General features: G+C 48.0%; 1 protein-coding gene across 6 annotated transcripts in view; it reads left to right on the top strand.

Moving 5' to 3' along the window:
• LOC140386725 (septin-4-like) overlaps window positions 1-27858 on the top strand; it is a 222611-nt gene that overhangs the window by 82040 nt on the left and 112713 nt on the right. For 2 of the 6 annotated variants that reach the window (XM_072469336.1, XM_072469337.1), the window contains exons 1-5: window positions 1601-1785; window positions 5576-5911; window positions 23064-23160; window positions 24763-24849; window positions 25906-26029. In XM_072469336.1, the coding sequence (XP_072325437.1) occupies window positions 1627-1785; window positions 5576-5911; window positions 23064-23160; window positions 24763-24849; window positions 25906-26029 (803 nt within the window). In that variant the 5' untranslated portion in view covers window positions 1601-1626. Of the gene's footprint in view, window positions 1-1600; window positions 1786-5575; window positions 5912-23063; window positions 23161-24762; window positions 24850-25905; window positions 26030-27858 lie in introns of those variants that run through there. The other 4 variants (XM_072469338.1, XM_072469339.1, XM_072469341.1 and 1 more) reach the window with 2 other exon arrangements.

Below are 27858 nucleotides of genomic sequence, written 5' to 3'. Positions count from 1 at the left end.
ATGTTCGATGTAATCTACAGGGATTTTAGCAAGGCTTATGACAAGGTCCCAAATGACAGATTGGTCAGAATAGCAAGAGAACATGGGATCCATGGGCAAGTGACACATTGGATTCGCAATTTGCTCAGTAGCTGGAAGCAAAGATTAATGGGAGGTGTGTGTGACTGGAAGGCTGTTTCCAGTGGGATTCCACAGGTTTAAGACCATGTCCTTTGTCTTTCATGGAATGTATCAATGATTTCGACTGAAATGTAGGGGCATGATTAGAAGTTTGTAGATGATCAAAAATTGTTTTTTGTGAGTGAAAGTGAGAAGGAAAGCTGTAGACAGCAGGAAAATATTCATGGGCTGGTCAGATAGACAGAAAAGTGGCAACAATCCGGAGAAGTGTGAGTAAATACATCTGCAGGGGGTTAACAAGGTGTAGGATAAACGATAATGATACGATACTGAGAAATGTAGATGAATAGACGGACGCCTTGCATGTTCACAAGTTCCTGAAGGTAGCAGGACAGAAAGTTAAGGGGCGGGATTCTCTAATAATGGGGCTATGTCCCCAGACCGGCGTGAAAAGCGGCGCCAACCACTCCGGCGTCAACGGTCCCCGGAAGTGAGGAATTCTCCCCTTCCTAGGGGGCTAGGTTGGCGGCAGAGGTGGTCCCCGCAGCTCCAGCCGGCGTGGAACGGCTGGCGTGGGTTCGCGCATGCGTGCTATGGCCGGCGTATTTCCGCACATGCACGTTACGGCCGGTGTATTTCCACCCATTCGTGCTACGGCCGGCATATTTCCGCGCATGCGCGGGGGTCCCCTTCTCCACGTCGGCCCCCGGGCAATATGGCGGAGCCCTATAGGGGCCCGACGTGGAGTGAAATAGGCCCCCACGGAACCAGCCCGGTAGGTCCTGATCGCGGGCCAGGCCACCATGGGGCCCGCCCCCCCCAGGATCGGATTCCCCCGCCCCCTCTCCAGGACGGCCCCCGGAGACTCACCTTCCAAGTCCCGCCGTGTGGGACCTGAGTAACCCATGCCAGCGGGACTCTGCCGCACCCCTCGGCCACTCAGCCCATCGAGGCCCAGAGAATCGCTGAGGGGGCAGCTGTCAACGGCCCCCGATTGGCGTGGCGGGAATCCCGCGGACGCCCGAGAATCGGCACCGGACAATGGGGAAGCTGGCGTCGGGGCGGCAGGGCATCCTCCCGGGGAGTCTCAATCCCAGCCAAGGTGATTAAGAAAGCAGGCGGGATACTTTCTTTATTGACCGAGGCATTAAATATAAGGACACGGAGATTATGCTTAAACTGTGAAAAAAAAAGTTAGGCCACAATTAGAGTACTGTGTCCAGATACGCTGCATCACTTTTCCACAATATGTGTTAAAGAACACTTCTGCCCTGACCAGCTGAGCTTAACGGCATAAATGCTGCGCGAATCATTGAGATCCTGAAATGTTGCAGATTCACTTTGCTCATACTGTTATACATCGTGCTTCTGTTATCTTTAACCAGGTCATATTTAATTTTTCTTTGTTGCGTAACCCTTTCCTTTCACATGCTCCTTCCTCCCCACTTTCCCTATTCTACACTTGCTCTGTCCCCTCTGCTAACTCTGCCTCCTTCCTGTACTGAGATGGCAGAATGTGACATGCCTCAGGACAAATCTGAAGATGATGAGCACTCTGTGCATTTCCGTACCGACGATCCCAACTGCAGTGAGGTATTTCAATCTCACAGTGACCATAGTACCAGAGGGGAAAGTTCCATGCACAGCTCTGTGGCTCAGAAACAGGTAACAAGTGCGCAGATCGCAATATTAGTCATTTAATGTCTAGAAACTAGTCAGCAACTCCTTGATTCTCTCCATGTCCTGTTGAAAATCGTGATTCCCGCCTTCTACTTTTGTGGTCACCATCAGTTCGTAAAGCCTAGTCATTGTTCACTGTCCAATAATAATCCTTCCTCATAATTTACACAGAATCATAGAAAATAGGAGCAGCAGGAGGACATTTGGCCCTTCAGATCATGGCTGATCATCCAGCCCATAATCTGTTCCCGCTTTCTCCCCATATCCTTTGATTAGCAAAGTCTCACAATCTTGACTCTCTGATAATCCGCTGCCCTCTTGTTCAATATTAGATAGTAATGATTCTTTCATGTAGTCTGTATTGGACAATAATGCCTCCTCATTGTTTAACCTATATTGGATGGTAACATCACCTTGTTTAATAATCATTTCCTTGTTATTTGTCAGACTTTGATCACCTTTGTGCTGAGCTAGTTTATATCTGTTCCATTTTATAGACTGTTATCCTTATCTCAATTGTAGCCTGGAAAATAGGCTTATTACCTGAATAATATTTATCTTACAATTCCAACATTTCAATAGTCTAATTATTTATTGTTGTCTCCAAATAGTAACAGGATGGTAGGGCAGGCAATAAGCAAAGAAATAACGGATGCATGTAGAAATGGTACAGCGGTTATCATGGGAGATTTTAATCTGCATATCGATTGGTTTAACCAGGTTGGTAAAGGCAGCCTTGAGGAGGAGTTTATAGAATGTGCCCGGGATAATTTCCTGGAACAGTATGTAATGGAACCTACAAGGGAACAAGTGGTCCTAGATCTGGTCCTGTGTAATGAGGCAGGATTGATTAGTTCGGGATCCTCTTGGAAGGAGCGACCACAATATGGTGGAATTTAAAATACAGTTGGAGACTGACAAGGTAAAATCAAACACTAGTGTTTTGTGCTTAAACAAAGGTGATTACAATGGGATGAGAGAAGAACTAGCTAAGGTCGACTGGGAGCAAAGACTTCATGGTGAAGCAGTTGAGGAACAGTGGAGAACCTTCCGAGCGACCTTTCACAGTGTTCAGAAAAGGTTCATACCGACAAAAAAGAAAGACGGTAGAAAGGGGAAAAATCGACCGTGGATATCTAAGGAAGTGAGGGAGAGTATCAAATGGAAGGAAAAAACATACAAAGTGGCAAAAATTAGTGGGAGACTAGAGGACTGGGAAGTCTTTAGGGGACAACAGAAAGCTACTAAAAAAGCCATAAAGAAGAGTAAGGTAGACTATGAAAGTAAACTGGCTCAGAACATAGAACATAGAACAATACAGCGCAGTACAGGCCCTTCGGCCCACGATGTTGCACCAAAACAAAAGCCATCTAACCTACACTATGCCATTATCATCCATATGCTTATCCAATAAAAGCAGATAGTAAAAGCTTCTACAAATATATAAGACAAAAAAGAGTGGCTAAGGTAAATATTGGTCCTTTGGAAAATGAGAAGGGAGATTTAATAATAGGAGACAGGGAAATGGCTGAGGAGCTGAACAGGTTTTTTGGGTCAGTCTTCACAGTGGAGGACACAAATAACATGCCAGTGACTGATGGAAATAAGGATATGATAGGTGAGGACCTTGAGATGATTGTAATCTTTAAGGAGGCAGTATTGGGCAAGCTAATGGGGCTAAAGGTAGACAAGTCTCCTGGCCCTGATGGGATGCATCCCAGAGTGTTAAAAGAGATGGCTAGGGAAATTGTAAATGCACTAGTGATAATTTATCAAAATTCACTAGACTCTGGGGTGGTCCCAGAGGATTGGAAAGTAGCAAACGTGACACCACTGTTTAAAAAAGGAGGTCGGCAGAAAGCGGGTAATTATAGGCCGGTAAGCTTAACTTCGGTTGTAGGGAAAATGCTGGAATCTATCATTAAGGAGGAAATAGCGGGGCACCTGGAGGGAAATTGTCCCATTGGGCAGACGCAGCATGGGTTCACAAAGGGTAGGTCGTGTCTGACTAATTTGGTAGAATTTTTTGAGGCCGTTACCAGTGCAGTAGATAACAGGGAGCCAATGGATGTGGTATATCTGGATTTCCAGAAAGCTTTTGACAAGGTGCCACACAAAAGGTTGCTGCATAAACTAAAGATGCATGGCATTGAAGGTAAAGTGGTAGCATGGGTAGAGGATTGGTTAACTAACAGAAAGCAGAGAGTGGGGATAAATGGGTGTTTCTCTGGTTGGCAACCTGTAACTAGTGGGGTCCCTCAAGGATCAGTGTTGGGCCCGCAGTTGTTCACAATTTACATGGACGATTTGGAGTTGGGGACCAAGTGCAATGTGTCAAAGTTTGCAGACGACACAAAGATGAGTGGTAAAGCAAAAAGTGCAGAGGATACCGGAAGTCTGCAGAAGGATTTGGATAGGTTAGGTGAATGGGCTAGGGTCTGGCAGATGGAATTCAATGTTGCCAAGTGTGAGGCTATCCATTTTTGGAGGAATAACAGCAGAATGGATTATTATTTAAACAGTAAGATGTTAAAAAATGCTGCTGTGCAGAGGGACCTGGATGTGCTGGTGCACGAGTCGCAAAAAGCTGGTGTGCAGGTGCAACAGGTGATTAAGAAGGCTAATCGAGTTTTGTCTTTCATTGCTAGAGGGATGGAGTTCAAGACCAGGGAGGTTATGCTGCAATTGTATAGGGTGTTGGTGAGGCCGCATCTGGAGTATTGTGTTCAGTTTTGGTCTCCTTACCTGAGAAAGGACATATTGGCACTGGAGGGAGTGCAGAGGAGATTCACTAGGTTGATCCCAGAGTTGAGGGGATTAGATTATGACGAGAGGTTGAGCAGACTGGGACTGTACTCATTGGAGTTTAGAAGGATGCGGGGGGATCTTATTGAGACATATAAAATTATGAAGGGAATAGATAGGATAGATGCGGGCAGGTTGTTTCCACTGGTCGGGGAAAGCAGAACTAGGGGGCATAGCCTCAAAATAAGGGGAGGTAGATTTAGGACGGAGTGTAGGAGGAACTTCTTCACCCAAAGGGTTATGAATCTCTGGAATTCCTTGCCCAGTGAAGCTGTTGAGGCTCATTCTTTAAACGTTTTTAAGAAAAAGATAGATGCCTTTCTAAAGAATAAAGGGATTCAGGGATGTGTACGGGCCGGAGAGTGGAGCTGAGTCCACAAAGATCAGCCATGATCTCATTAAATGGCGGAGCAGGCTCGAGGGGCCAGATGGCCTACTCCTGTTCCTAGTTCTTATGTTCTTATGTTCTTTGGAGAGACTGAGATAATGCTTCCTGGTGATAGCAGTGCAGATCTGGATGCCGCTCATCCACTTCAGCATTGAGGAGGCCAATTTTGAAAATGTAGAAGGAGAATAGTTATCAGTCTGGTGTCACCTCAGTACAGTTTGATGCTAAACTTACCTGGCTGTCTAGCGGGGGTGGGGGATTTCATCAACAGTGATATTTATTGTAGTAGAAATACTCCGATACTGTGGGTAGATCTGGTTATTCAGCATTAACAAAGCTTCACAGTTACTCATTATTTTGATTCAAATTAAATCAAGTTGCTTTTGGCAAAATGGAAACTTTCATTTCGCATATTGTGTTTATTCATGATTTTGGTTCTGTGTGTTATTTGATTTTCTTCCAGTCTTTCCAGTGTGTTCTCTCTCTCTCACTGCCTTTCTCTCTCTCTCTCTCTCTGGGATCTTTTATAACCTCTGGTCATCATATAACCCCTCCCATGTTTGCTTCCATTTTCCCTACTAGCTTGCTCACTTTTTGAAGGAGGACTCAGATGATTCCGAAGTGGAATGGATAATGAAAGAGTCTGTCAGTGAGAAATATCCTTTCCATCCAGCCCAGGCAAATTCTCCAGCAAATATAACATGCTCTGAAAGGATAGAGTGCAGGACTGCGTTGGGAATACCAGAACAATTGAGTTTGGCAGGAACATCCGATGTAGTGAAAGAGCAGAACTGGAAGCAGACACTCAAAGGGCAGCAGGGCGATAGTCTTCTCGTGGCTGTCGAGCCAATGCCACTTAACTGCGCGCCCAGGGCAAGGAGTCCGTGGGGGAAACTGGACCCGTACGATTCATCTGAGGTAACGTTGGAAGAATTAGAAGTTCTAGCAGTGGTTAAACAAGTTAATCTGAAGGAGAAGGAATAGTTAATGATTGATTCCAAATTGACAAACTGAACATTAATATCTATGGAGAGAGAAACAGTCATCAGACTTGCTGAGTAATTCCAGCATATTCTGTTTTCATTTCAGATCACCAACATCTGCAGTATTTCATTTGTGTTATCTATGGTAGGCATGCCCAACCTCAGTCCTGGAAAATGCACCACTGCTGAGGTCCAAGACCTCGGTTGTATTTGACCCTTTATTTTTTTAATTTCTCCTCATTCATTCTGAATTTTACAGACGTTTAGGAAAAGGCACTTTTAAGTGCTCTTGCCACGTGGTTGGGTGAGTCAGAATTCCTAAATCTGTCCATATCAACAGTTTGAGATTCATACATATTAATGGTCAAGTGAATGTTAATGGAAATGGAATCTGCATTCTAATGGCAACATATACATTAATGTCAATGCCTGTATTATGGTAACATGACTTTAAATGAAAACATGGGTTTTGATGTGGGCCTGCAAGTCCATTCTACACATCTATGTGACGCTTGAAGACAAAGATGTTTGGACAGCCTTGGTCTCTGGTATTTCCCTTGCTGCAGGACAGAACTGAGGCGATTGATTCCTGTTAGATCAATAGTCAATCAGCAGTAACAGATGGCAAGGAATTTAATGATTTTGGAAACCTAAATATTTGACTAATATTAATTCCGTGTAGGCACAGTCCAGTCCCTTCTGGGGCTGAAATTTGATCATCGCATTCAGAGAGGGCGCAGAGAATCTACACTGTTATAATAGAAACATGACTGAGGTTGGCTTTGAGGCATATAGTTAGAGCAGAGTAGATGGCACAGATCTCCCAATCTCCAATAATCAGAGACGGGATGTACCCCTGAGGATGTGCTACAGGACCCCCTCGGACATCCCAAGTGGAAGGATTCTGTGCAAATTGCCAGGAAGAGTGAACTTCCAATGGGTAATTCGCCTGCTCCACGATGCAGTGATATCACGTTAAGATATCACAACACCCGGAGAATATCCCTCATCCCGCTTACCCACTCACCAATCCTACCCACCTGCCAACCTAACCTCTTACCCTTCCTAATTTCTTACCCATTTACCTTGCACGTTTAGCTTCGCTCCATAGATGTTTCCAAGCAGCTTAAGGGCATTTGAACTCCTTACTTACACGGCAGCTAGTACCGCATAAAGGGGGCATGGTTCCTGTACAGATTCTCTGTGCTGCTCCCTGTGAGGGTTCGCTGCACTGTGTTGGATGTGAAGGATCCTCGTTGGAAATCTTTACTGAAGTATGGAAGGAAACTAAGTGCCTGATCAGCGTTTGAAATAGGTTTTCCAATCCTGATCAGAAGATCTCGGCCAATGAGACTTTATTCTACTTCCAACCTTACAATGCATGACTTGTGAGCTTGTGTCGGGGATCAAACAGAAAGCTCAGCAGAACCCAGCTCAATCATCCTTGACCTTGAGAAGAAATTGGTGAAATTGTTATAAAGTAGGAACAAAATGATCCATATTAGAGCCCATGCTTTATAATAAGATTCTGATAATCATTTGATTGTGAGGTATTGCCTGTAAACATGTAGGATTTGTCGTATGATGTATGTGTTAATTTTGTACTTGCCGATATGGAAACCTGGGCCTAGATTTTCGCTATGACATGGAGATTCTCCATTGTGGGAAAAAAAATCCCAGAAATGGCCAAAACGTCTAAGCACCACCCAGCATTTCCCATCTTCCCGGGGGTGGGTCCAGAGTCAGGCTGGTGTCTTTAACTGACCAGCTGCCTCCACTGCAGTGGCATTTTGGTAACCCAGAGATTAAAACCAGACTTGGGCAGATTAGAACAGGTAAGAGTTGATCTAAACTTTTGGATCATTTGGATAGCCTCTTTGGAGGCATAAGGGGCGGGATTGTCCAACCCCCCACCGGGTCGGAGAATCGCCGGGGGCTGGCGTGAATCCCGCCCCCGCCGGTTGCCGAATTCTCTGGCACCGGATATTCGGCGGGGGTGGGAATCTCGTCGCGCCAGTTGGCGGCCCCCCCCCCGGCGATTCTCCGGCCCGCGATGGGCATAAGTCCCGCTGCTGGAATGCCTGTCCCGCCGGCGAGAATCAAACCACCTTTTGAACGTCGGGACAAGGCTGCGCGAGCGGGCTCCGGGGTCCTGGGGGGGGTGCGGGGGGCAATCTGGCCCCGGGGGTGCCCCCACGGTGGCCTGGCCCGCGATCAGGGCCCACCGATCCGCGGGCGGGCCTGTGCCGTGGGGGCACTCTTTTCCTTCCACCTTCGCCATGGTCTCCACTATGGCGGAGGCGGAAGAGACCCCCTTCACTGCGCATGCGCGGGGATGCCGTGAGCGGCCGCTGACGCTCCCGCGCATGCGCCGCACGGCAAAGTCATTTCCGTGCCAGCTGGCGGGGCACCAAAGGCTTTTCCCGCCAGCTGGCGGGGCGGAAATCAGTCCGGCGCGGGCCTAGCCCCTCAAGGTGAGGGCTCGGCCCCTCAAGATGCGGAGAATTCCGCACCTTTGGGGCGGCGCGATGCCGGACTGATTTGCGCCGTTTTTGGCGCGGTCGGCGGACGTCGCGCAGATATATCGGAGAATCCCGCCCAAGGTCTCCCTTTAGATAGGGTCCCAGGGGCACATTTGGGGGAGATAACGAACACTATGGGAGAGATAAGGCACCTTTTGCGATTTTAAAAATTAAATATGATTTAGCCATGTTTTATGTGAAACTCATTAGAACTGACAGGTTATCAAAGAACTGTCCAGCTGTCAAGGAACTGCACAACTGTCAAGGCTGTCAAGGATGTCAAAGCTGTCAAGGAAGTATCCAAGGATACTAGGTGACTTGACATAGAAGGGTAAGGGCAAAGGGTGGTGGATGGGGGGCACTGGTTGGCCTGGCTGCTATGAGGGGTCATGGGGGTTGGGTGGGAGACATGGATTGGCATAGGTAGGTAGGCATGGATGGGGCATAGGGAGTGTATGGGGATGAAACAGGCTGAGGACTGGAGCTATGATTTTTGTTTTGCTATTTTTAAAATTTATTCAATCACCGTGCTGGGGAACAGAGGACCAACCAGCCTTTGCACCCGGCAGCCTCCGCACTTGTTCTGGGGTCACCGCGCTCTGACTCCTCATTTGCCGGTCTCTTCCCCCCCAACCAAACACCCAACCTGCAGGTGGACATTTTTAAAGGTCAGTTTTGCAGTGCTGGGCAATCTCCCCAATTTGTGCGCCTGGCTTGGGGACGCAAATCTGAGCCTTGTTTGCCTTTTGTTACAAAATGTTACAAAATAATACTAGAGCTACCTAGTAGCCAAAGAGTGACTCAGAAACTCGTCATCGATACTTATAGGCAAAATGTTGGACATAAGAGCATATGTACATATGAAGTAGGACCAGGAGTAGGTCATGCATTCCCTTAAGGCTGTTCCACCATCTGATCTGATTGTGACCTCAACTCTACTGTCCTATCTACCCTCTGTATCCTTTGACTCTCTTGTCAATCAAAAGCCTGTCTAACTCAACCTTAAAAATAATCAATGATTCTGCCTCCACTGCACTGTGGGGAAGAGTATTCACAAACCAATGACCCTTATCTCCAACTTAAATGGGAGACCACTTAATCTGTCTCCTAGTTGTAGTCGCCCACAAGGAGAAACAGCCTCACAGCATTCACCCTGTCAGGTCCCATTAGGATCTTATAAGAACTAGGAGCAGGAGTAGGCCATCTGGCCCCTCGAGCCTGCTCCACCATTCAATGAGATCATGGCTGATCTTTTGTGGACTCAGCTCCACTTTCCGGCCCGAACACCATAGCCCTTAATCCCTTTATTCTTCAAAAAACTATCTTTATCTTAAAAACATTTAATGAAGGAGCCTCTACTGCTTCACTGGGCAAGGAATTCCATAGATTCACAACCCTTTGGGTGAAGAAGTTCCTCCTAAACTCAGTCCTAAATCTACTTCCCCTTATTTTGAGGCTATGCCCCCTAGTTCTGCTTTCACCCGCAGGTGGAAACAACCTGCCCGCATCTGTCCTATCTATTCCATTCATAATTTTATATGTTTCTATAAGATCCCCCCTCATCCTTCTAAATTCCAACGAGTACAGTCCCAGTCTACTCAATCTCTCCTCGTAATCCAACCCCTTCAGCTGTAGGATTAACCTAGTGAATCTCCTCTGCACACCCTCCAGTGCCAGTACGTCCTTTCTCAAGTAAGGAGACCAAAACTGAACACAATACTCCAGGTGTGGCCTCACTAACACCTTATACAATTGCAGCATAACCTCCCTAGTCTTAAACTCCATCCCTCTAGCAATGAAGGACAAAACTCCATTCACCTTTTTAATCACCTGTTGCACCTGTAAACCAACTTTTTGCGACTCATGCACTAGCACACCCAGGTCTCTCTGCACAGCAGCATGTTTTAATATTTTATCATTTAAATAATAATCCCTTTTGCTGTTATTCCTACCAAAATTGATAACCTCACATTTGTCAACATTGTATTCCATCTGCCAGACCCTAGTCCATTCACCTAGCCTATCCAAATCCCTCTGCAGACTTCCAGTATCCTCTGCACTTTTTGCTTTACCACTTATCTTAGTGTCGTCTGCAAACTTGGACACATTGCCCTTGGTCCCCAACTCCAAATCATCTATGTAAATTGTGAACAGCTGTGGGCCCAACACTGATCCCTGAGGGACACCACTAGCTACTGATTGCCAACCAGAGAAACACCCATTAATCCCCACTCTTTGCTTTCTATTCATTAACCAATCCTCTATCCATGCTACTACTTTCCCCTTAATGCCATGCATCTTTATCTTATGCAGCAATCTTTTGTGTGGCACCTTGTCAAAGGCTTTCTGGAAATCCAGATATACCACATCCATTGTCTACCGCACTGGTAATGTCCTCAAAAGATTCCACTAAATTAGTTTGGCACGACCTGCCCTTTATGAACCCATGCTGCGTCTGCCCAATGGGACAATTTCCATCCAGATGCCTCACTATTTCTTCCTTGGTGATAGATTCCAGCATCTTCCCTACTACCAAAGTTAAGCTCACTGGCCTATAATTACCCGCTTTCTGCCTACCTCCTTTTTTAAACAGTGGTGTCACGTTTGCTAATTTCCAATCCGCCGGGACCACCCCAGAGTCTAGTGAATTTTGGTAAATTATCACTAGTGCATTTGCAATTTCCCTAGCCATCTCTTTTAGTACTCTGTGATGCATTCCATCAGGGCCAGGAGACTTGCCTACCTTTAGCCCCATTAGCTTGCCCATCACTACCTCCTTGGTGATAACAATCCTCTCAAGGTCCTCACCTGTCATAGCCTCAATGTTTCAATAAGATCTCATTCTTATGCGTCTCACTCTTCAAACTGTAGGTAAACAGGCCCAACATTCCCTTTATAAGAGAACTCATTCATCCCAGGAAATAGTCAAGTGAACCTTCTCTGAACTGTTTCCAATGCAATTATATCAGTGATTAAGTAAGGAGACCAAAACTGTACACAATATTCCTGCTTTAGAACATAGAACATAGAACAGTACAGCACAGAATTTGGTCTCGCCAATGCAATGTACAACTGTTGCAAACATTCACTGCTTTTATATTCAATTTGCCTTCATCATATGCTGTACCTACATATTAACCTTTTGTGATTCATGTGCCAGGGCTACCAGATCCCTCTGCACCGCCCCGAGTTCTGCAATCTCTTGCTATTGAAATAATATTCTGCTTTTTTATTCTTCGTGCCAAAGTTCACATTTTCCAACATTATCCGCCATCTGCCAAATTTGTGCCCACTCACGTAACCTATCCCTTTGTAGACTCCTATGTTGGTGTCATCAGCAAATTTAGTAACCATACATCTAGTCACTTCACCCAAGTCATTGATATAGATTATTATTAATGGTTGGAATTCCAGTACTGATCCTCATGGCTCTCCACTAGTTATAGCTTGCCAACCTGAAAATGACCCTTTTAGCCCTACTCTCTGCTTTTTGTTAGCTAATCAATCCTTTATACATGCTAACCTGCTACTCCTACACCATGAGCTCTTATTTTGTGCAGCAACCTTTGATATGCTACCGTATCAAATGGCTTTTGGAAATCCAAGTAGACCACATCTGCAGGTTCCCCTTATCCATGTTGCTTGCTACTTGTTGCTTGTTACAAGTGGACAACATGTGGCACAGTGTTTAACACTGCTGCCTCACAGCGCCAAGGACCGAGGTTCAATTCTGGCCTTGGGTGACTGTCTATGTGGAGTTTGCATGTTCTCCATGTCTGCATGGGTTTTCTCTTGGTGCTCCAGTTTCCAAGATCTCCAGGTTAGGTGGATTGGCCAAGCTAGAAAATTGCCCCTTAGTGTCCAAACATGTGCAGATTAGGTGCATTGGCCATGCTATAAAATTGTCCCTTAGTGTCCAGAGATGTGCATGTTAGGTGGGGTTAAGGGCTTAAGGTGGGGAAGTGGGCCTAGGTAGGGTGCTCTTTCAGAGGGTCGGTGCAGAGCGGATGGGCCTAATGGCCTCCTTCTGCACTGTAGGGATTCTATGGATTCCTCAAAAGACTAATAAATTTGTTGCTGGTCAAATATTTAAAAATGTGGCTGAAAGTGGCTTATTAATGTCTTAATAAGTGCCAGTTAATGTCAGGGAAGATATCACTGGATGAATGCAGAATCAGGGGTTGATTTCAAAGGGCTGAGAGGAAGAGAATGGGGAGACTTTGGAAGCTGAGACTGTTCAGCTTAGAGCAGAGAAGGTTGTGGGCTATTTAACAGAGGAGTACCAATTTATGAAGCATTTTGATAGTTGCAGATAGGGAGAAATTGTTTTCACTGGCCGACAATCAGAGAACACAGGTTTAAGAATCTTGGCAAAAGAACCAAAAAGGAAGTCAGACTTTTCTTGTAATATAACGTAATGAATTGTTGTAATCTGCAATGCATTGTCCAAAAGGCTAGTGGAAGTGGATTAGGTAGTAACTCTCAAAAGAGAATTGGATATGTATTTCAAAAGGAATCATCTTCGGAGATACTGGAAAAAGAACAGGGTGGTGAGACTAACTGGATTAGCTCTTAAAAAGAACCATCACAGGTACAATGCGCCAAATGGCCTCCTTCCATGATGCATGATATTCTAATGGAAATAAAATAGTACGTAGACTTCCACTCTGATATCGGTTTCTAAAGGGATCATCAAAGTATCTGGGTTCAATTAGAAAACTGCTATCACTGTGCTGCAGCCCCAGGAAAGTGTAAATAGTGGGGTGTGTCATCGTGGAGTCAGATGGAGGAGGCAGCAGGGGGGGTCAGGCTACAGTAAAGATGAACAAACTACCCAGGAAATGACATTTGCAGCATGAACCTAACAATAATTCCAGGACATGCATCAATTAAAAAGGTTACATCTCCCAAACGTTGGGGGAATGAAAAGCTTGCATTTTGTGAGGGCTCCCCTGAGATTTTACAGGGTTTTCAATATTGAAGCAATCCAAAGTCATTGAGCTATTTTAAGATGCTTGAAAAATGACTCTTGGGAGGCAAGAATTAAATTATGCCTGTGGAAAATGACGCATTTAAACAGCACCTCTCTCGAGCTCCAGACATTCCAAGTCCTTTCCAGCCAGTGAAGAACTCTTTTTTTTGAAGCGTGATCATTACTGATATGTAGACCTAGATTGAACGTGTCAAGCCACTGCAAACAGCAGTGTGAAGATGACCAGATGATCTGTCTTTGTGATATTGATTGAAGGATGAACTTTGGTAAGGAGATCCAAAATAGTACCATGGGTATTTTACAGTGCTCACCTGAGAGGAAAGACGGTGGTGGGATGGATGGGGGGGGACCTCAGTTTAACATCTGCCATGATTTTCTACACCCGTCCTGAAAAGGAATTGAACTCATAACCTTGAGATTCAGAGGCATAGGTGCTACCACTGAGCAATAGCTGATAGTCCTGTTGAGCTCGCAAAGTGGACCTTGCTTTCCTCTCTTCTAGTAAAGCTACAGTATTGGGCGCCCACAGAGCTGGATGCTGAACACCCTTCAGATATTTCACCATTCCATGTAGGAGAGGATATCTTTCCATATTCCCCATTGGATATGTGCAAACCTTGTTATAATACATCATCACAGGCATTGGGTAGTGGGTAGGGTAGCAGGAAGACCCACAGCCAATAGCGACATCAGCACAAGGATTAAGTACTATCCTGGAATCATAGAATAGAATTATAGAATCCCTACAGTGCTGAAGGAGGCCATTCGGCTCATGGTGTCTACACTCCCCCTCCAAAAGAGCACCCCACCGAGGCCCACTCCCCTGCCCCTAACCCGTAACCCCACCTAACCTTTGGACACTAAGGGGCATTTTAGCATGGCCAATCCACCTAACCTGCACACCTTTGTGGGAGGAAACTGGAGCACACGGCAGAAACCCACAGGGATTTGGGGAGAATGTGTAAACTCCACAGTTACCCAAGGTCGGAATCAAACCCGGGTGCCTGGCGCGGTGAGGCAGCAGTGCTAACCATTTTGCCGCTGTGCCGTCCAGATAACAGACATTAACATAAGGACTTGGTGTCAACAGGCATTTAACGCAAGGACTTGTGGTGCCAACAAGCTTTGATACAGAGACAAAGTGCAAATATAGACATTAGTACAAGAATGATCATCTTTCTACTACAGGGAGTAAAGTGCTATTGGAATATAAATGAGAAAAGCTTGATGGTAAGTGGCTGCTGGGTATTGAGTGCAATGGAAAATTCACTATTACAAGATTAGTCAATGAACATTCCCTGGAGACCATTATCAAATACTTAGAAGATGTGATTTTTAATTACTTTGGTTTCCTGGGAATAAAAATTGCTTTCTGTCAAGAAAATTATTCGCTGGGCCTCATTATAGAATACCTGTTGAAAGTTTTATTCACTCGTGGGGTGTGGGCATCGCTGACTAGGTCAGCATTTATTGCCCATTCTTAATTGCCCTTGAGAAGGTGGTGCTGAGCTGCTATCTCGAACCGCTGGAGCCTAGGTGAAGTAGGTACACCCACAGTGCTGTTAGAGTTCCAGGATTTTGACCCAGCGACAGTGAAGGAACGGTGATTTATTTCCAAATCAGGATGGTATGTGGTTTGGAGGGGAACTTGCAGGTGGTGGCGTTCCCAGGCAGCTGCTGCTCTTGTCCCCTAATAATTGACCCCTCTACCCTGGGAAAAAGCCTCTGACTATCCACCCTGTCTGTGCCCCTCATAATTTTGTAGACCTCTATCAGGTCACCCCTCAACCTCCATTGTTCCAGTGAGAACAAACTGAGTTTATTCAACCGCTCCTCATAGCGAATGCCCTCCATACCAGGCAACCTCCTGGTAAATCTCTTCTGCACCCTCTCTAAAGCCTCCACATCCTTCTGGCAGTGTGAAAGTGGAAGTGAGACTAAGAGTTTTGCTGGGAGCCAGCATGGAATCGACAGGCTGAACGACCTCCTTCTGTGCTGGAAAGTACTCAATGATACTTTATACTCTGAGACGGAGAGGTAGAGCACTATATGTAGGAAGTTACAGAGCTTAGGAACCAGGCAGGCACAGCTGTTAATTTTAGAGCGATGGGGAAGAGCGCAGAAATCTCAGAGGTTGTAGGGCAGGATGTGGCACCATCGATAACACACGAGGTGAGACGTAGAGAAACGCAATCGACGCTTTATTGAGCAGACTTGTTCCCCAGCAGCTCAGTTACAGAATGCAGCTGCTGGGAGAAACCGGGTTCTTATACCCCGCCTTTCTGGGTGGAGCCGAGTAGGCAGCAGATCCAATCAGGACCCAGTATCTGTCCACCAATAGCCCCTCGGCATCATGGTGTACCGTATTACCCCTAATACACACCACCACATTCACCCTTTGTTAAAAAGGAACCCTGCTGGGTGGTGGGTGGTATGGTGGTAGGGGTTTACAGGGTCGGTGCCTTAACCATTGAACTATATACAACCATGCCGCTTTTACTGGACCACCGAATTATTTACATCTTAAACCGATTCGCAGCATTAACTATATACAACAATGCCTCTTTTACTGGCCACTGAATTATTTACATCTTAAACCGATTCGATGAGTCGAGAGGGTGCCCTGGTCGCCCTTTCCGATCGTCTCGGCCCGGGTGGTGGTGGTGGTGCTGGCTCGGGTCCGGTCGACTCTGGGAGCATCGCGCTGTTCATCCCTGTTTCCTTACCCCTGGATGGGCCTGGGAGGAGAACCGATTCCCCCGGGAAGGGGGTGGCTGTGGGGTGCACCGGCGGGAGTGAGGGGGTGGTGATTGGTGTTGGGGGGGGGTGTGGGGAGCTCTGGCGGACGCCAGGTCCGCAGAGAGACCGTGTCCTGGCGGCCGTCTGGGAACGCCACGTAGGCGTACTGCAGGTTTGCGTGGAGGAGATGTACCTTTTCCACCAGCGGGTCTGATTTGTGCGCCCGTACGTTTCCGGAGCAGGATGGGTCCCGGGGCTGCCAGCCAGGTCGGAAGTGACGTCCCAGAGGCGGAATTCCTAGAGAAGACAAGGAGGCGCTCGTGAGGCGTTTGGTTAGTGGTGGTGCACAGCAGGGACCGGATAGAGTGAAGGGCATCCGGGAAGACTTCCTGCCAGCGGGAAGTTGGGAGACTCCTAGACCGTAGGGCCAGTAGGACGGTCTTCCAGACCGTTCTGTTCTCCCTCTCTACCTGCCCGTTCCCCCGGGGGTTGTAGCTGGGCGTCCTGCTCGAGGCTATGCCCTTGCTGAGCAGGAATTGGCGCAGTTCGTCACTCATGAAGGAGGACCCCCTATCGCTATGGATGTAGGCGGGGAAACCGAACAGGGTAAAGATGGTGCAGAGGGCTTTAATGACCGTGGCCGCGGTCATGTCGGGGCAGGGGATGGCGAAGGGGAAACGCGAGTATTCGTCAATGACGTTAAGAAAGTACGTGTTGCGATCGGTGGAGGGAAGGGGGCCTTTGAAATCCAAACTGAGGCGTTCGAAGGGACGGGAAGCCTTTATCAGGTGCGCTCTATCTGGCCTGAAAAAATGCGGTTTGCATTCTGCGCAGATTTGGCAGTCCCTGGTGACTGTTCGGACTTCCTCGACGGAGTACGGGAGGTTGCGGGTCTTTATGAAGTGGTAGAAACGAGTGACCCCCCGGGTGGCAGAGGTCCTCGTGAAGGGCTTGGAGACGGTCCACTTGTGCGTTGGCACATGTGCCGCGAGACAGGGCATCGGACGGCTCGTTCAGCTTTCCGGGGCGGTACAAGGTCTCATAATTGTAGGTGGAGAGTTCGATTCTCCACCGCAGGATCTTGTCGTTTTTGATCTTGCCCCGCTGTGCATTATCGAACATGAAGGCTACCGACCGTTGGTCAGTGATGAGAGTGAATCTCCTTCCGGCCAGGTAATGCCTCCAATGTCGCACAGCTTCCACTATGGCTTGGGCCTCCTTTTCTACTGAGGAGTGGCGAATTTCTGAAGCGTGGAGGGTCATGGAGAAAAAGGCCACGGGTCTGCCCGCTTGGTTGAGAGTGGCCGCCAGAGCTACGTTGGATGCGTCGCTCTCGACTTGGAAGGGGAGGGACCTGTCGATGGCGCACATCGTGGCCTTTGCGATATCCACTTTGATGCGGCTGAAGGCATGCCGGGCCTCTGTCGACAGGGGAAAAGTAGTGGACTGGATTAGTGGGTGGGCCTTGTCTGCGTATTGGGGAACCCACTGAGCGTAATAAGAAAAGAAGCCCAGGCAGCGTTTCAGGGCTTTGGAGCAGTGGGGGAGGGGGAACTCCATGAGGGGCGCATGCGTTCGGGGTCGGGGCCTATCACTCCATTACGCACTATGTAGCCCAAGATGGCTAGACGGTCGGTGCTAAACTTTGGATCTTTGGATCCTCGCTGTCTTCAGGGGATGTCCCGGAGGACTGGAGAATAGCCAATGTTGTTCCTCTGTTTAAGAAGGGTAGCAAGGATAATCCCGGGAACTACAGGCCGGTGAGCCTTACTTCAGTGGTAGGGAAATTACTGGAGAGAATTCTTCGAGACAGGATCTACTCCCATTTGGAAGCAAATGGACGTATTAGTGAGAGGCAGCACGGTTTTGTGAAGGGGAGGTCGTGTCTCACTAACTTGATAGAGTTTTTTGAGGAGGTCACTAAGATGATTGATGCAGGTAGGGCAGTAGATGTTGTCTATATGGACTTCAGTAAGGCCTTTGACAAAGTCCCTCATGGTAGACTAGTACAAAAGGTGAAGTCACACGGGATCAGGGGTGAGCTGGCAAGGTGGATACAGAACTGGCTAGGCCATAGAAGGCAGGGAGTAGCAATGGAGGGATGCTTTTCTAATTGGAGGGCTGTGACCAGTGGTGTTCCACAGGGATCAGTGCTGGGACCTTTGCTCTTTGTAGTATATATAAATGATATGGAGGAAAATGTAACTGGTCTGATTAGTAAGTTTGCAGACGACACAAAGGTTGGTGGAATTGCGGATAGCGATGAGGACTGTCGGAGGATACAGCAGGATTTAGATTGTCTGGAGACTTGGGCGGAGAGATGGCAGATGGAGTTTAATCCGGACAAATGTGAGGTAATGCATTTTGGAAGGTCTAATGCAGGTAGGGAATATACAGTGAATGGTAGAACCCTCAAGAGTATTGAAAGTCAAAGAGATCTAGGAGTACAGGTCCACAGGTCATTGAAAGGGGCAACACAGGTGGAGAAGGTAGTCAAGAAGGCATACGGCATGCTTGCCTTCATTGGCCGGAGCATTGAGTATAAGAATTGGCAAGTCATGTTGCAGCTGTATAGAACCTTAGTTAGGCCACACTTGGAGTATAGTGTTCAATTCTGGTCGCCACACTACCAGAAGGATGTGGAGGCTTTAGAGAGGGTACAGAAGAGATTTACCAGAATGTTGCCTGGTATGGAGGGCATTAGCTATGAGGAGCGGTTGAATAAACTCGGTTTGTTCTCACTGGAACGAAGGGGGTTGAGGGGAGACCTGATAGAGGTATACAAAATTATGAGGGGCATAGACAGAGTAGATAGTCAGAGGCTTTTCCCCAGGGTAGAGGGGTCAATTACTAGGGGGCAGAGGTTTAAGGTGAGAGGGGCAAGGTTTAGAGTAGATGTACGAGGCAAGTTTTTTACGCAGAGGGTAGTGGGTGCCTGGAACTCGCTACCGGAGGAGGTAGTGGAAGCAGGGACGATAGGGACATTTAAGGGGCATCTTGACAAATATATGAATAGGATGGGAATAGAAGGATACGGACCCAGGAAGTGTAGAAGATTGTAGTTTAGTCGGGCAGCATGGTCGGCACGGGCTTGGAGGGCCGAAGGGCCTGTTCCTGTGCTGTACATTTCTTTGTTCTTTGTTCTAAACACCCATTTTCCTCGTTGTAGGTGAGGTTGAGGGCGTTAGCGGTCTGGAGGAATTTTCGGAGGTTGGCATCGTGGTCCCGCTGGTCGTGGCCGCAGATGGTTACGTTGTCGAGATACGGGAATGTGGCCCGCAACCCGTGCTGGTCAACTATTCGGTCCATCTCCCGTTGGAAGACCGAGACTACGTTCGTGACGCCGAATGGAACCCTTAAAAAGTGGTATAGCCGCCCGTCTGCTTTGAAGGCAGTGTACGTGCGGTCACCGGGGCGAATTGGGAGCTGGTGGTAGGTGGACTTAAGGTCCACGGTGGAGAAGACCTTGTACTGTGCAATCCGATTGACCATGTCGGATATGCGGGGAAGAGGGTACGCATCTAGCTGCGTGTACCTGTTGATGGTCTGACTGTAGTCTACTACCATCCTCTGCTTCTCCCTGGTCTTCACAACTACCACCTGGGCTCTCCAGGGACTATTGCTGGCCTGGATTATGCCTTCCTTCAGCAGCCGCTGGACTTCAGACCTGATAAACGTCCGGTCCTAGGTGCTGTACCGTCTGCTCCTAGTGGCGACGGGCTTGCAATCCGGGGTGAGGTTCGCAAACAAGGAAGGCGGTTCAACCTTGAGGGTCGCAAGGCCGCAGATAGACAGTGGGGGTACAGGGCCGCCAAATTTGAATGTTAAGCTCTGGAGGTTGCATTGGAAATCCAACCCCAGGAGGGTGGGAGTGCAGAGATGGGGGAGGACATACAGCCGGTAATTTTTGAACTCTCTCCCCTGCACCGTTAGGTTTGCGATGCAGAACCCTTTGATTTCAATGGAGTGGGACCCCGCCGCCAGGAAAAATGTTTTGGGTGCTTGGACGAATTACAAGGGAACAGCGTCTTACCGTGTCCGGATGAATAAAACTCTCTGTGCTCCCCGAGTCGATCAAACACGGCGTCTCGTGCCCGTTCACCAGCACCTTCGTTGGTGCTGTCTGGAGCGTCCTGGGCCACGACTGGTCAAGGGTCACCGATGCCAAACGTGGTTGCTGCATCTGGTCATTGTCTTCAGGCAGCGTGGGGCCGTCCACGCTGGGGTCCTTGTCTGTGTGCCAAGATGGCGGCGTCCATGGATCGCACGTGGTCGGGGGTGGACAAAATGGCCGCTCCCATGGGTCGCATGCGGCCGGGGGTGGACAAAATGGCCGCTCCCATGGATCGCACGCGGCTCGCGGTTAACAAGATGGCGGCGCCCGTCCCCCCTCGTGGCGTCAGGGGTCCAAAATGGCGGCGCCCGTTGGCCGCACATGGGTCGCTGGGGGGGTGAGTCCGTGGTCCCGTTTCTTCCCCGGAGATAGCGGCGACCCCACGGGACTGGCACACTGCTGCGTAGTGCCCCTTTTTGCCGCAGCTTTTACAGGTGGCCGAGCGGGCCGGGCAGCACTGGCGGGGGTGTTTTGGCTGCCCGCAAAAATAGTAGCGGGGCCCCTCCGGGTGGTCTGGGATTCTGGCGGCGCACGCTTGCGGGGGGGTGGGGGGTGCTGGGGGGGTCGATCGCGGCGGGGGTCCACGAAGCCCAAGGGGCTGTAGCGCAGTCAGGGGCATAGACGCGGGTGTTTTGGGAGGCCACGTCGAGGGAGGCCGCAAGGGCCCGTGCCTCTGTGAGTCCGAGAGAGTCTTTTTCTAAAAGTCTCTGGCGAATTTGCGATGATGCCAAACCTGCTACATACGTGTCTCTGATCAGGAGCTCCGTGTGTTCATTCGCCGTTACAGCTGGGCAGTTGCAGTTTCTTCCCAGGATCATTAGAGCATTGTAGAATTCGTCTAGTGATTCCCCGGGGATTTGTCATCTTGTCGCGAGCTGATGGCGTGCATAGACCTGGTTGACGGGCCGAATGTAGGTCTCTTTCAGCAAGGTGATCGCCGCTGGGAAATCTTCCGCGTCCTCGATGAGCGAGTAGATTTCGGGACTCACCCTGGAATGTAGGACCTGCGTCTTCTGGTCTTCTGTTGGTCTGCCGGGGGCCGTTCGGAGGTATCCCTCAAAGCATGCCAGCCAGTGCTTAAACGCCGATGCGGAGTTAGCTGCTTGGGGGCCAATTCGCAGGCACTCCCGGGCGATCCGGAGCTCCATATTCCTTTTTAAGTCTGCTCAATAAATTGTGGCACCTTCGATAACACACTAGGCGAGACGTAGAGAAACTCAATCGAGGCTTTATTGAGCAGACTTGTTCCCCAGCAGCTCAGTTACAGAATGCAGCTGCTGGGAGAAACCGGGTTCTTATACCCCGCCTTTCTGGGTGGAACCCAGTAGGCGGCAGGTCCAATCAGGACCCAGTATCTGTCCACCAATAGCCCCTCGGCATCATGGTGTACCGTATTACCCCTAATACATACCACCACACAGGAGGAGTTTATTGAAATAGGAAGGGGCACACCGATGGATGGATTTGGAAACAAGGGTGTTGCAGACCGGATGGACATTGGGATGATGCAGGTAGAAAAGGGGTCAATGTGTCGGCAGCATGAGAGTTCTTCCAGGCCGGGTGCAGAGATACATCAAACAAGAACCGCTCAGTTACTGTTAATAAATATATCCTGTTGTTCGTCTCTGGTCGGCAGTGATTGGAACCCAATACTTCTCCAGGTGGGAATTTTAAAATCAAGGCTTCACTGAACTGGAAGCCAATGTAAGCCAGTGAGCACAGGGATGATGTGTGAACAGGCCGTGAGCAGCCGAGGTTTAAATGTGGAGGATGTCACAGAGGAAGAACTGGTTACACAGTGTAAAGGAGAGAAACCGAAAAGGTTTATCCCTAGTTGTTCTTGCAAGGAAAGTGATATGGGTACATGGCCTGGTCAAGAGTTTGGACGACACAGAACTCACTTGGCTCTGGTCATCTGGATGAAGGTGAAGTAGCTTTTCTCTCACAGACCGACCTCACTCTCAACGAAGATCCACTCCTCCTCCTACCCTGCAAGCTCCATGACTCTCTCCTCGTACGGAGTCAGGATCCTCAGCTCGGACGTCCCATCGCCCGTCTTCCGTCACTCGCCGTGGTTGGGAGCAAGCTTCTCCTGCCGGACACAAATGTGGATGATGCGAGCAGGCCACTTGGCGGTCAGACCTGGCATGTGTGGGCAGTGAGTGTAGAAAGGTCCTGAAGAAGACTGTTGGTGGGGGTTTGAGGTAGATTGTGGGAGGTCAGGTGCTGGAGACCTGGAGATCTTGCAAGAGGGCCTCCTGCCAGCTGACAGTATATTGTAGCTCACGTGGCATCTGGGATATGGGTGAGGGCCCCCACCCCCTTTGCGAATTAAGGACCTTGTTTCCTCGCTGCCATCCTCCTGGCTTGAATAGGAGCAAGTTCTGTGGAGCCATTTAAATGCAGCGCTCCCATCATTAAAGTATTCAGATGACTCCCGGGGTGGATGAAACAGATGCTTTGCGCCTTGGGTGTGGCTCTTTTCACGTGGGGAAAAAATCCTTCTAATTGCCTGATCGCATTGCCGGGGCCGATGGGAATAGCAAAATATTTGCGCCGAAAATGTCACTTGCTCGGAAAATCCCACCCTATATCTTGGAATGTCAAAGGATGTGACTGTTGTCTATGATTTCCAGTGAGTTTTCCAGGAATTGCTGAATAATACCTCGTGTTTAATTCCTCCGTGTTTAAAATAATGCCTCTGTGTCTAATTCTGCAGGACCAGGAGAAAGAGTATGTTGGATTTGCAACATTACCCAGCCAGGTTCATCGCAAGTCAGTCAAGAAAGGGTTTGACTTCACACTACTGGTGGCAGGTAAAATAGTTTGTTCCTGGGATTTTGATGATTACCTTGGCAGCATACCTCAGTGAAATACAGAGCAATGGTAAAACCAGGCACGCTACTGTCACAATATCACATATCCCTGACATGAAACATGCTGGTGTTAACTGCGAGGGTATCCCAACTTGGGACATCGTTTGTGGGGGTGTATAGTTTAATTTGTTTTGGTGTGAGGAAATAAGTAAGACCCCAGTGATTATCAGCCCTGTCGTCATGTAACAATTATTGAAGACTAATTATTAATGTAAAGAAAAGACAAATACACACAAACAGGATGGCTCTACTCTCACACAATTAAGATGTATGAATGATTAAACACACACAGTTTCTATAGAATGTACCTCTTGTTACAAAATATATCTTTGATGCCTGAACTGTGTAAGACTTCCCCTGTTCCCCAAACAACATCCAAATTAAATAACTAGCGATATTTACCACACACTACAGGGATGATACTTAAATCTGGGAACCGTCTTTTTACTGGTCCAGCAAAAATATTTTAAAACTGCTGTTACGAAGGTTTTCTGCACTGCTTTGACTCTAAGACTTAGATGTTTGTTTGCTGTAAACTTGTCCTTCGGGCTTGGAGGCTGGAAACTGGCCTGTCCACTTTTTGAGACTGTTGGATGGTAACTGCCTCACCTGGCTTCCTAGGGTGTGGGCAATTATACCTCTGTTGCTTTTTGATTATGCCTTCTGTGTATTCAGCTGTCTTCCCCCATCAACCTCCTTGACATTAACACATGTATATTTGTGACATCTTCCCAAAAGTCTATAATCTGTTTCTCCACCATAAGCTATTCACACTTGAATATTATCTAAACTACCATTCTAAATTCATTACCGGGGAGACGCATACCAATTGAGGCTCTTTGAATACTGATGTCTCCGGTTGGATTCACAACATCCCACTTTAGCAATACCAGGTTTGCCATCTCTATTAAAACCATACATTCTGTTCTAGTAATACCAGCGTTTCAATCATTGCAATTACAGACATGCCAATCTGCACGTGGCTATTGCTGTACTGTGCACATATGTGACCAAGAACAGGAACAGGTAGCCCAATAGCATAAGCTAGCAGTATCAACTTTACATACACTGGGAGCCACAGACAGTGGAGGTTTCCGCCTGTATTCCACAAACAGCTGCGGAGCCGCAAGGTAAATACTGTCCCCCATATTACAATTCCAATCCCGGTGTATTCTGACCATGGGCAGACTGAGTACCTCACGCCAGACATTCAAGGCAATACAAGAGATTCCCTAATCACAAGGCTCACAAACCTTTCAAACAAAAGATGCAGATTAAAAACTAAAGTCACAAATCAAAGTCTTCGAACTACTTTGAATGTAAAGCTGTCTCTTTGAGCTAAGTTTCAGCTGTTTGAAATGCAACCAATAATGTATAGTGGGCAATAAGCCCAAGCTATTAATCAGCCAGACTGAAGCTATATAATAATTTTGTTTGGACATGTACACCTTGCCCTGTGCAAACTGGGTCCCGATGAAAGGTCCCAAATGTTTCTCTGCTCAAATCTAACCAATTTTTATCATTGTTGTTGCTTCCTTTCAGGAGAATCGGGCCTTGGGAAATCAACCCTAGTTAACAGCCTTTTCCTCACAGACCTGTACAAGGACAAGAGGTTCCTCAATACAGAAGGTCAGATTCAGGGTGGTTCTTTTGCTGAACTGGTCTGTTTGAACTTCACTAGGAGTAGCAGAGTCAGCATTTGATAAGATCTGTAGCCTTGATAAATATTGTAAACAGCAAATATTATAGATCTTTGTTTTTTTGAAAACAGTACCCACCACTGGCTGTGCTAAAATAGCACTAATTACCTTTCCTCCTGTCCTTCGCATTGCCCCTGAGTCTTGGCCAAGGTCTCAGAGGATGTCAATAATGCTCAGTGCGCTGGCAGTGGAAGCCGTTCCTAACATTGCAATAAAGATCCAATAAAAATCAGTAGTGTCACATGGCATCTGTGTCCAATTGGCTCTCCACAGAACAAATGCACTGGAACCATTGAAGCTTGACATTCAATATTATTTGTCTCTCCAGTACTGAAACAGGAGTACCATTTCCTTCTGTAAAGTGCATGTGGATTAATTATGTGCTGAGCAAGATGAGAAGTTATCATGGGGAAATAAGCATAGCTTGTGCACACAATTTTGGCATCAAACGGTCTCTGTAGGTTGCTGTACAATAGATGAAGAGTAAAGCCTGGCCCTCTCGGTCCAATCCAATAACCTATCTCAGTGCAAAACTCCAAAGTGGTCCCCCTATTGCACCAAACTCTCCACTTCCATTTCCCAGCGCAGTCGCCATGTGGCCACAGCTTAAGCTTGCCAGCATCATACTGAATGAATGTTAGTTCTGTGCATTAGCCCAAACATTCAAAACTTGAATGAAGAATCCCCAAGTTCACTTAATGTGGTGAGGTATGGGGAGGGGTGGGGAACAGTGTTAATAGAGAACAGAAAGAGGATCATTTAATATCCTTGGTCTGAACTGTATTCGGACCCCTGTCCCCATGTGTCAATGTTTCTCTTAAATACATCCAATGTGGAATTAAGTGATTGACCTTTAAATCAAACAACGGTCAATTGTATGAGACTTTTTTTGTCAGAAAATAAAGGCCATGGATTAAAAATTGTCCTCTTTGTTGAATGAATACCGTTCAACTGAATCACTAACCCGCCTTCGCTTTCTCTCCAGAGAGAATCACCCAGACTGTTGATATCACCAAACATTCGGTGGAAATTGAGGAGAAGGGAGTTCGACTTCGGCTCACAATTGTGGACACACCGGGATTTGGTGACGCCATCAATAACGAAGAATGGTATAGAGATCTATATAGTATATCTATAATGGTATATAGACCTGGGCAGCACGGTAGCATTGTGGTTAGCACAATTGCTTCACAGCTCCAGGGTCCCAGGTTCGATTCCGGCTTGGGTCACTGTCTGTGCGGAGTCTGCGTGTTCTCCCTGTGCCTGCGTGGGTTTCCTCCGGGTGCTCCGGTTTCCTCCCACAGTCCAAAGATGTGCAGGTTAGGTGGATTGGCCATGATAAATTGCCCTTCGTGTCCAAAATTGCCCTTAGTGTTGGGTGGGGTTACTGGGTTATGGGGATAGGGTGGAGTTGTGGACCTTGGTAGGGTGCTCTTTACAAGAGCCGGTGCAGACTCGATGGGCCGAATGGCCTCCTTCTGCGCTGTAAATTCTATGAAATCTATGAAATCTAGCTGTTCAGGATAAAAGCTTCAATACAATCATTTCAGTTAGAACAAATGCTGATTTGAGGGTTCAAAGAATATAAGCATAGGCAGGACTGGAGACATTAATTAAAATCTAATCAGTAAAATGGTGAATTAATTAAACCTCTTTAAAGGTGGCAGGGAAGGTGATGTGCAATGGCTTCAGAATGTGGGAGGCTTGGAGATAAATGCGATCAAAGGAAAACACCTGCAGTAAGTACCTGCAGCTGGAGGAAGTTCGGCTCAGAGTCATTGAGCTGGAGGCTGAGCTGCAGACACTGGGAGACATCAGGAAGAGGGAAAGTTGCCTGGACACTTCATTCCAGGAGGCAGTTGCACCCCTTTCGATATGGCCTCTGATCTGGTCCGAAGCCAGGCACAAGACTTTGTGACTACAAGTGAGGTAGGTTTGGGAGGGTTCGAGAATCTTACAAACTTTATGGATGAAAGTAAGGGGTGCAGCATGATTCAGCAAACTGGCCATGGCACTGTGGTACAGGAAGCAATTCAAACAGGTGGAGTTAATACAAACCTAATGCCAGTAGGGGGCACTATAGTCAGGAGCTAGAGAACGTTCTCTGCAGCCAAAAGCATGGGCTCAAAAGGTTGTGTTGTCTGTCTGGTGCCAGAATTCAGGACATCTTAGCTGACCTGGAGAGGAACTTGCAGTGGAAGAGGGAAGGTCCAGTTTTTATGTGGTCCACATTTGTGCCGACGTAGGTAGAGCTAAAAAAGAGATTCTGCTTAAAACGTATGAGCAGCTAGGGACTAAATTAAAGAGCAGAACCTTAAAGGTGATTAAAAAATCTCTGGATTACTAGCTGAGCCACAAGCAAATTGAAGTAAGGTAAATAAGATCAGGGAGGTAAACATGTGGCTCAAAGACAGGTGTAGAAGTGGGTTTTAATTTGTGGAGGATTGGCACGCATACTGAGGAAAGTGAGATTTACGGCCAGGATTCTTCCCCAACCGGCGGGCGGGACATATCGACGCCAAAGAGTGGCGCCAACCACTCCGGCGTCGGGCCGCCCGGAAGGTGCGGAATCCTCCGCACTTCTGGGGGCTAGGCCGGCACTGGAGTGGTTGGCGCCGCGCCAACCGCCGGCGAAGGGCCTCCGCCGGCCGGCGCAAGTTGGCGCATGCGCAGGAGCGCCAGCGTGTTCTGGCGCATGCGCAGAACCGCTGGTGTGATCCCTGCGCATGCGCAGGGAGTTTCTTCTCCGCACCGACCATCGTGGAGCTTTACAGAGGCCAGCTTGGAGGGAAAGAGTGTCCCCACGGCACAGGCCCGCCAGCAGATCGGTGGGCTCCGATCGCGGCCAGGCAACCGTGCCCCCCCCCCCCGGGGCCGGATTCCCAACCCGCCCCCCGAGGTCTGCACGGGCCGCCCTCAGAGCCAGGTCCCGCCGGTA

This window comes from Scyliorhinus torazame, chromosome 12 (genome assembly GCF_047496885.1).
Source record: "Scyliorhinus torazame isolate Kashiwa2021f chromosome 12, sScyTor2.1, whole genome shotgun sequence".
Classification (NCBI taxonomy): Eukaryota; Metazoa; Chordata; class Chondrichthyes; order Carcharhiniformes; family Scyliorhinidae; genus Scyliorhinus; species Scyliorhinus torazame.
The sequence above is the reverse complement of the archived record's forward strand: the minus strand, read 5'-3'. Positions and strand labels throughout refer to the sequence as shown.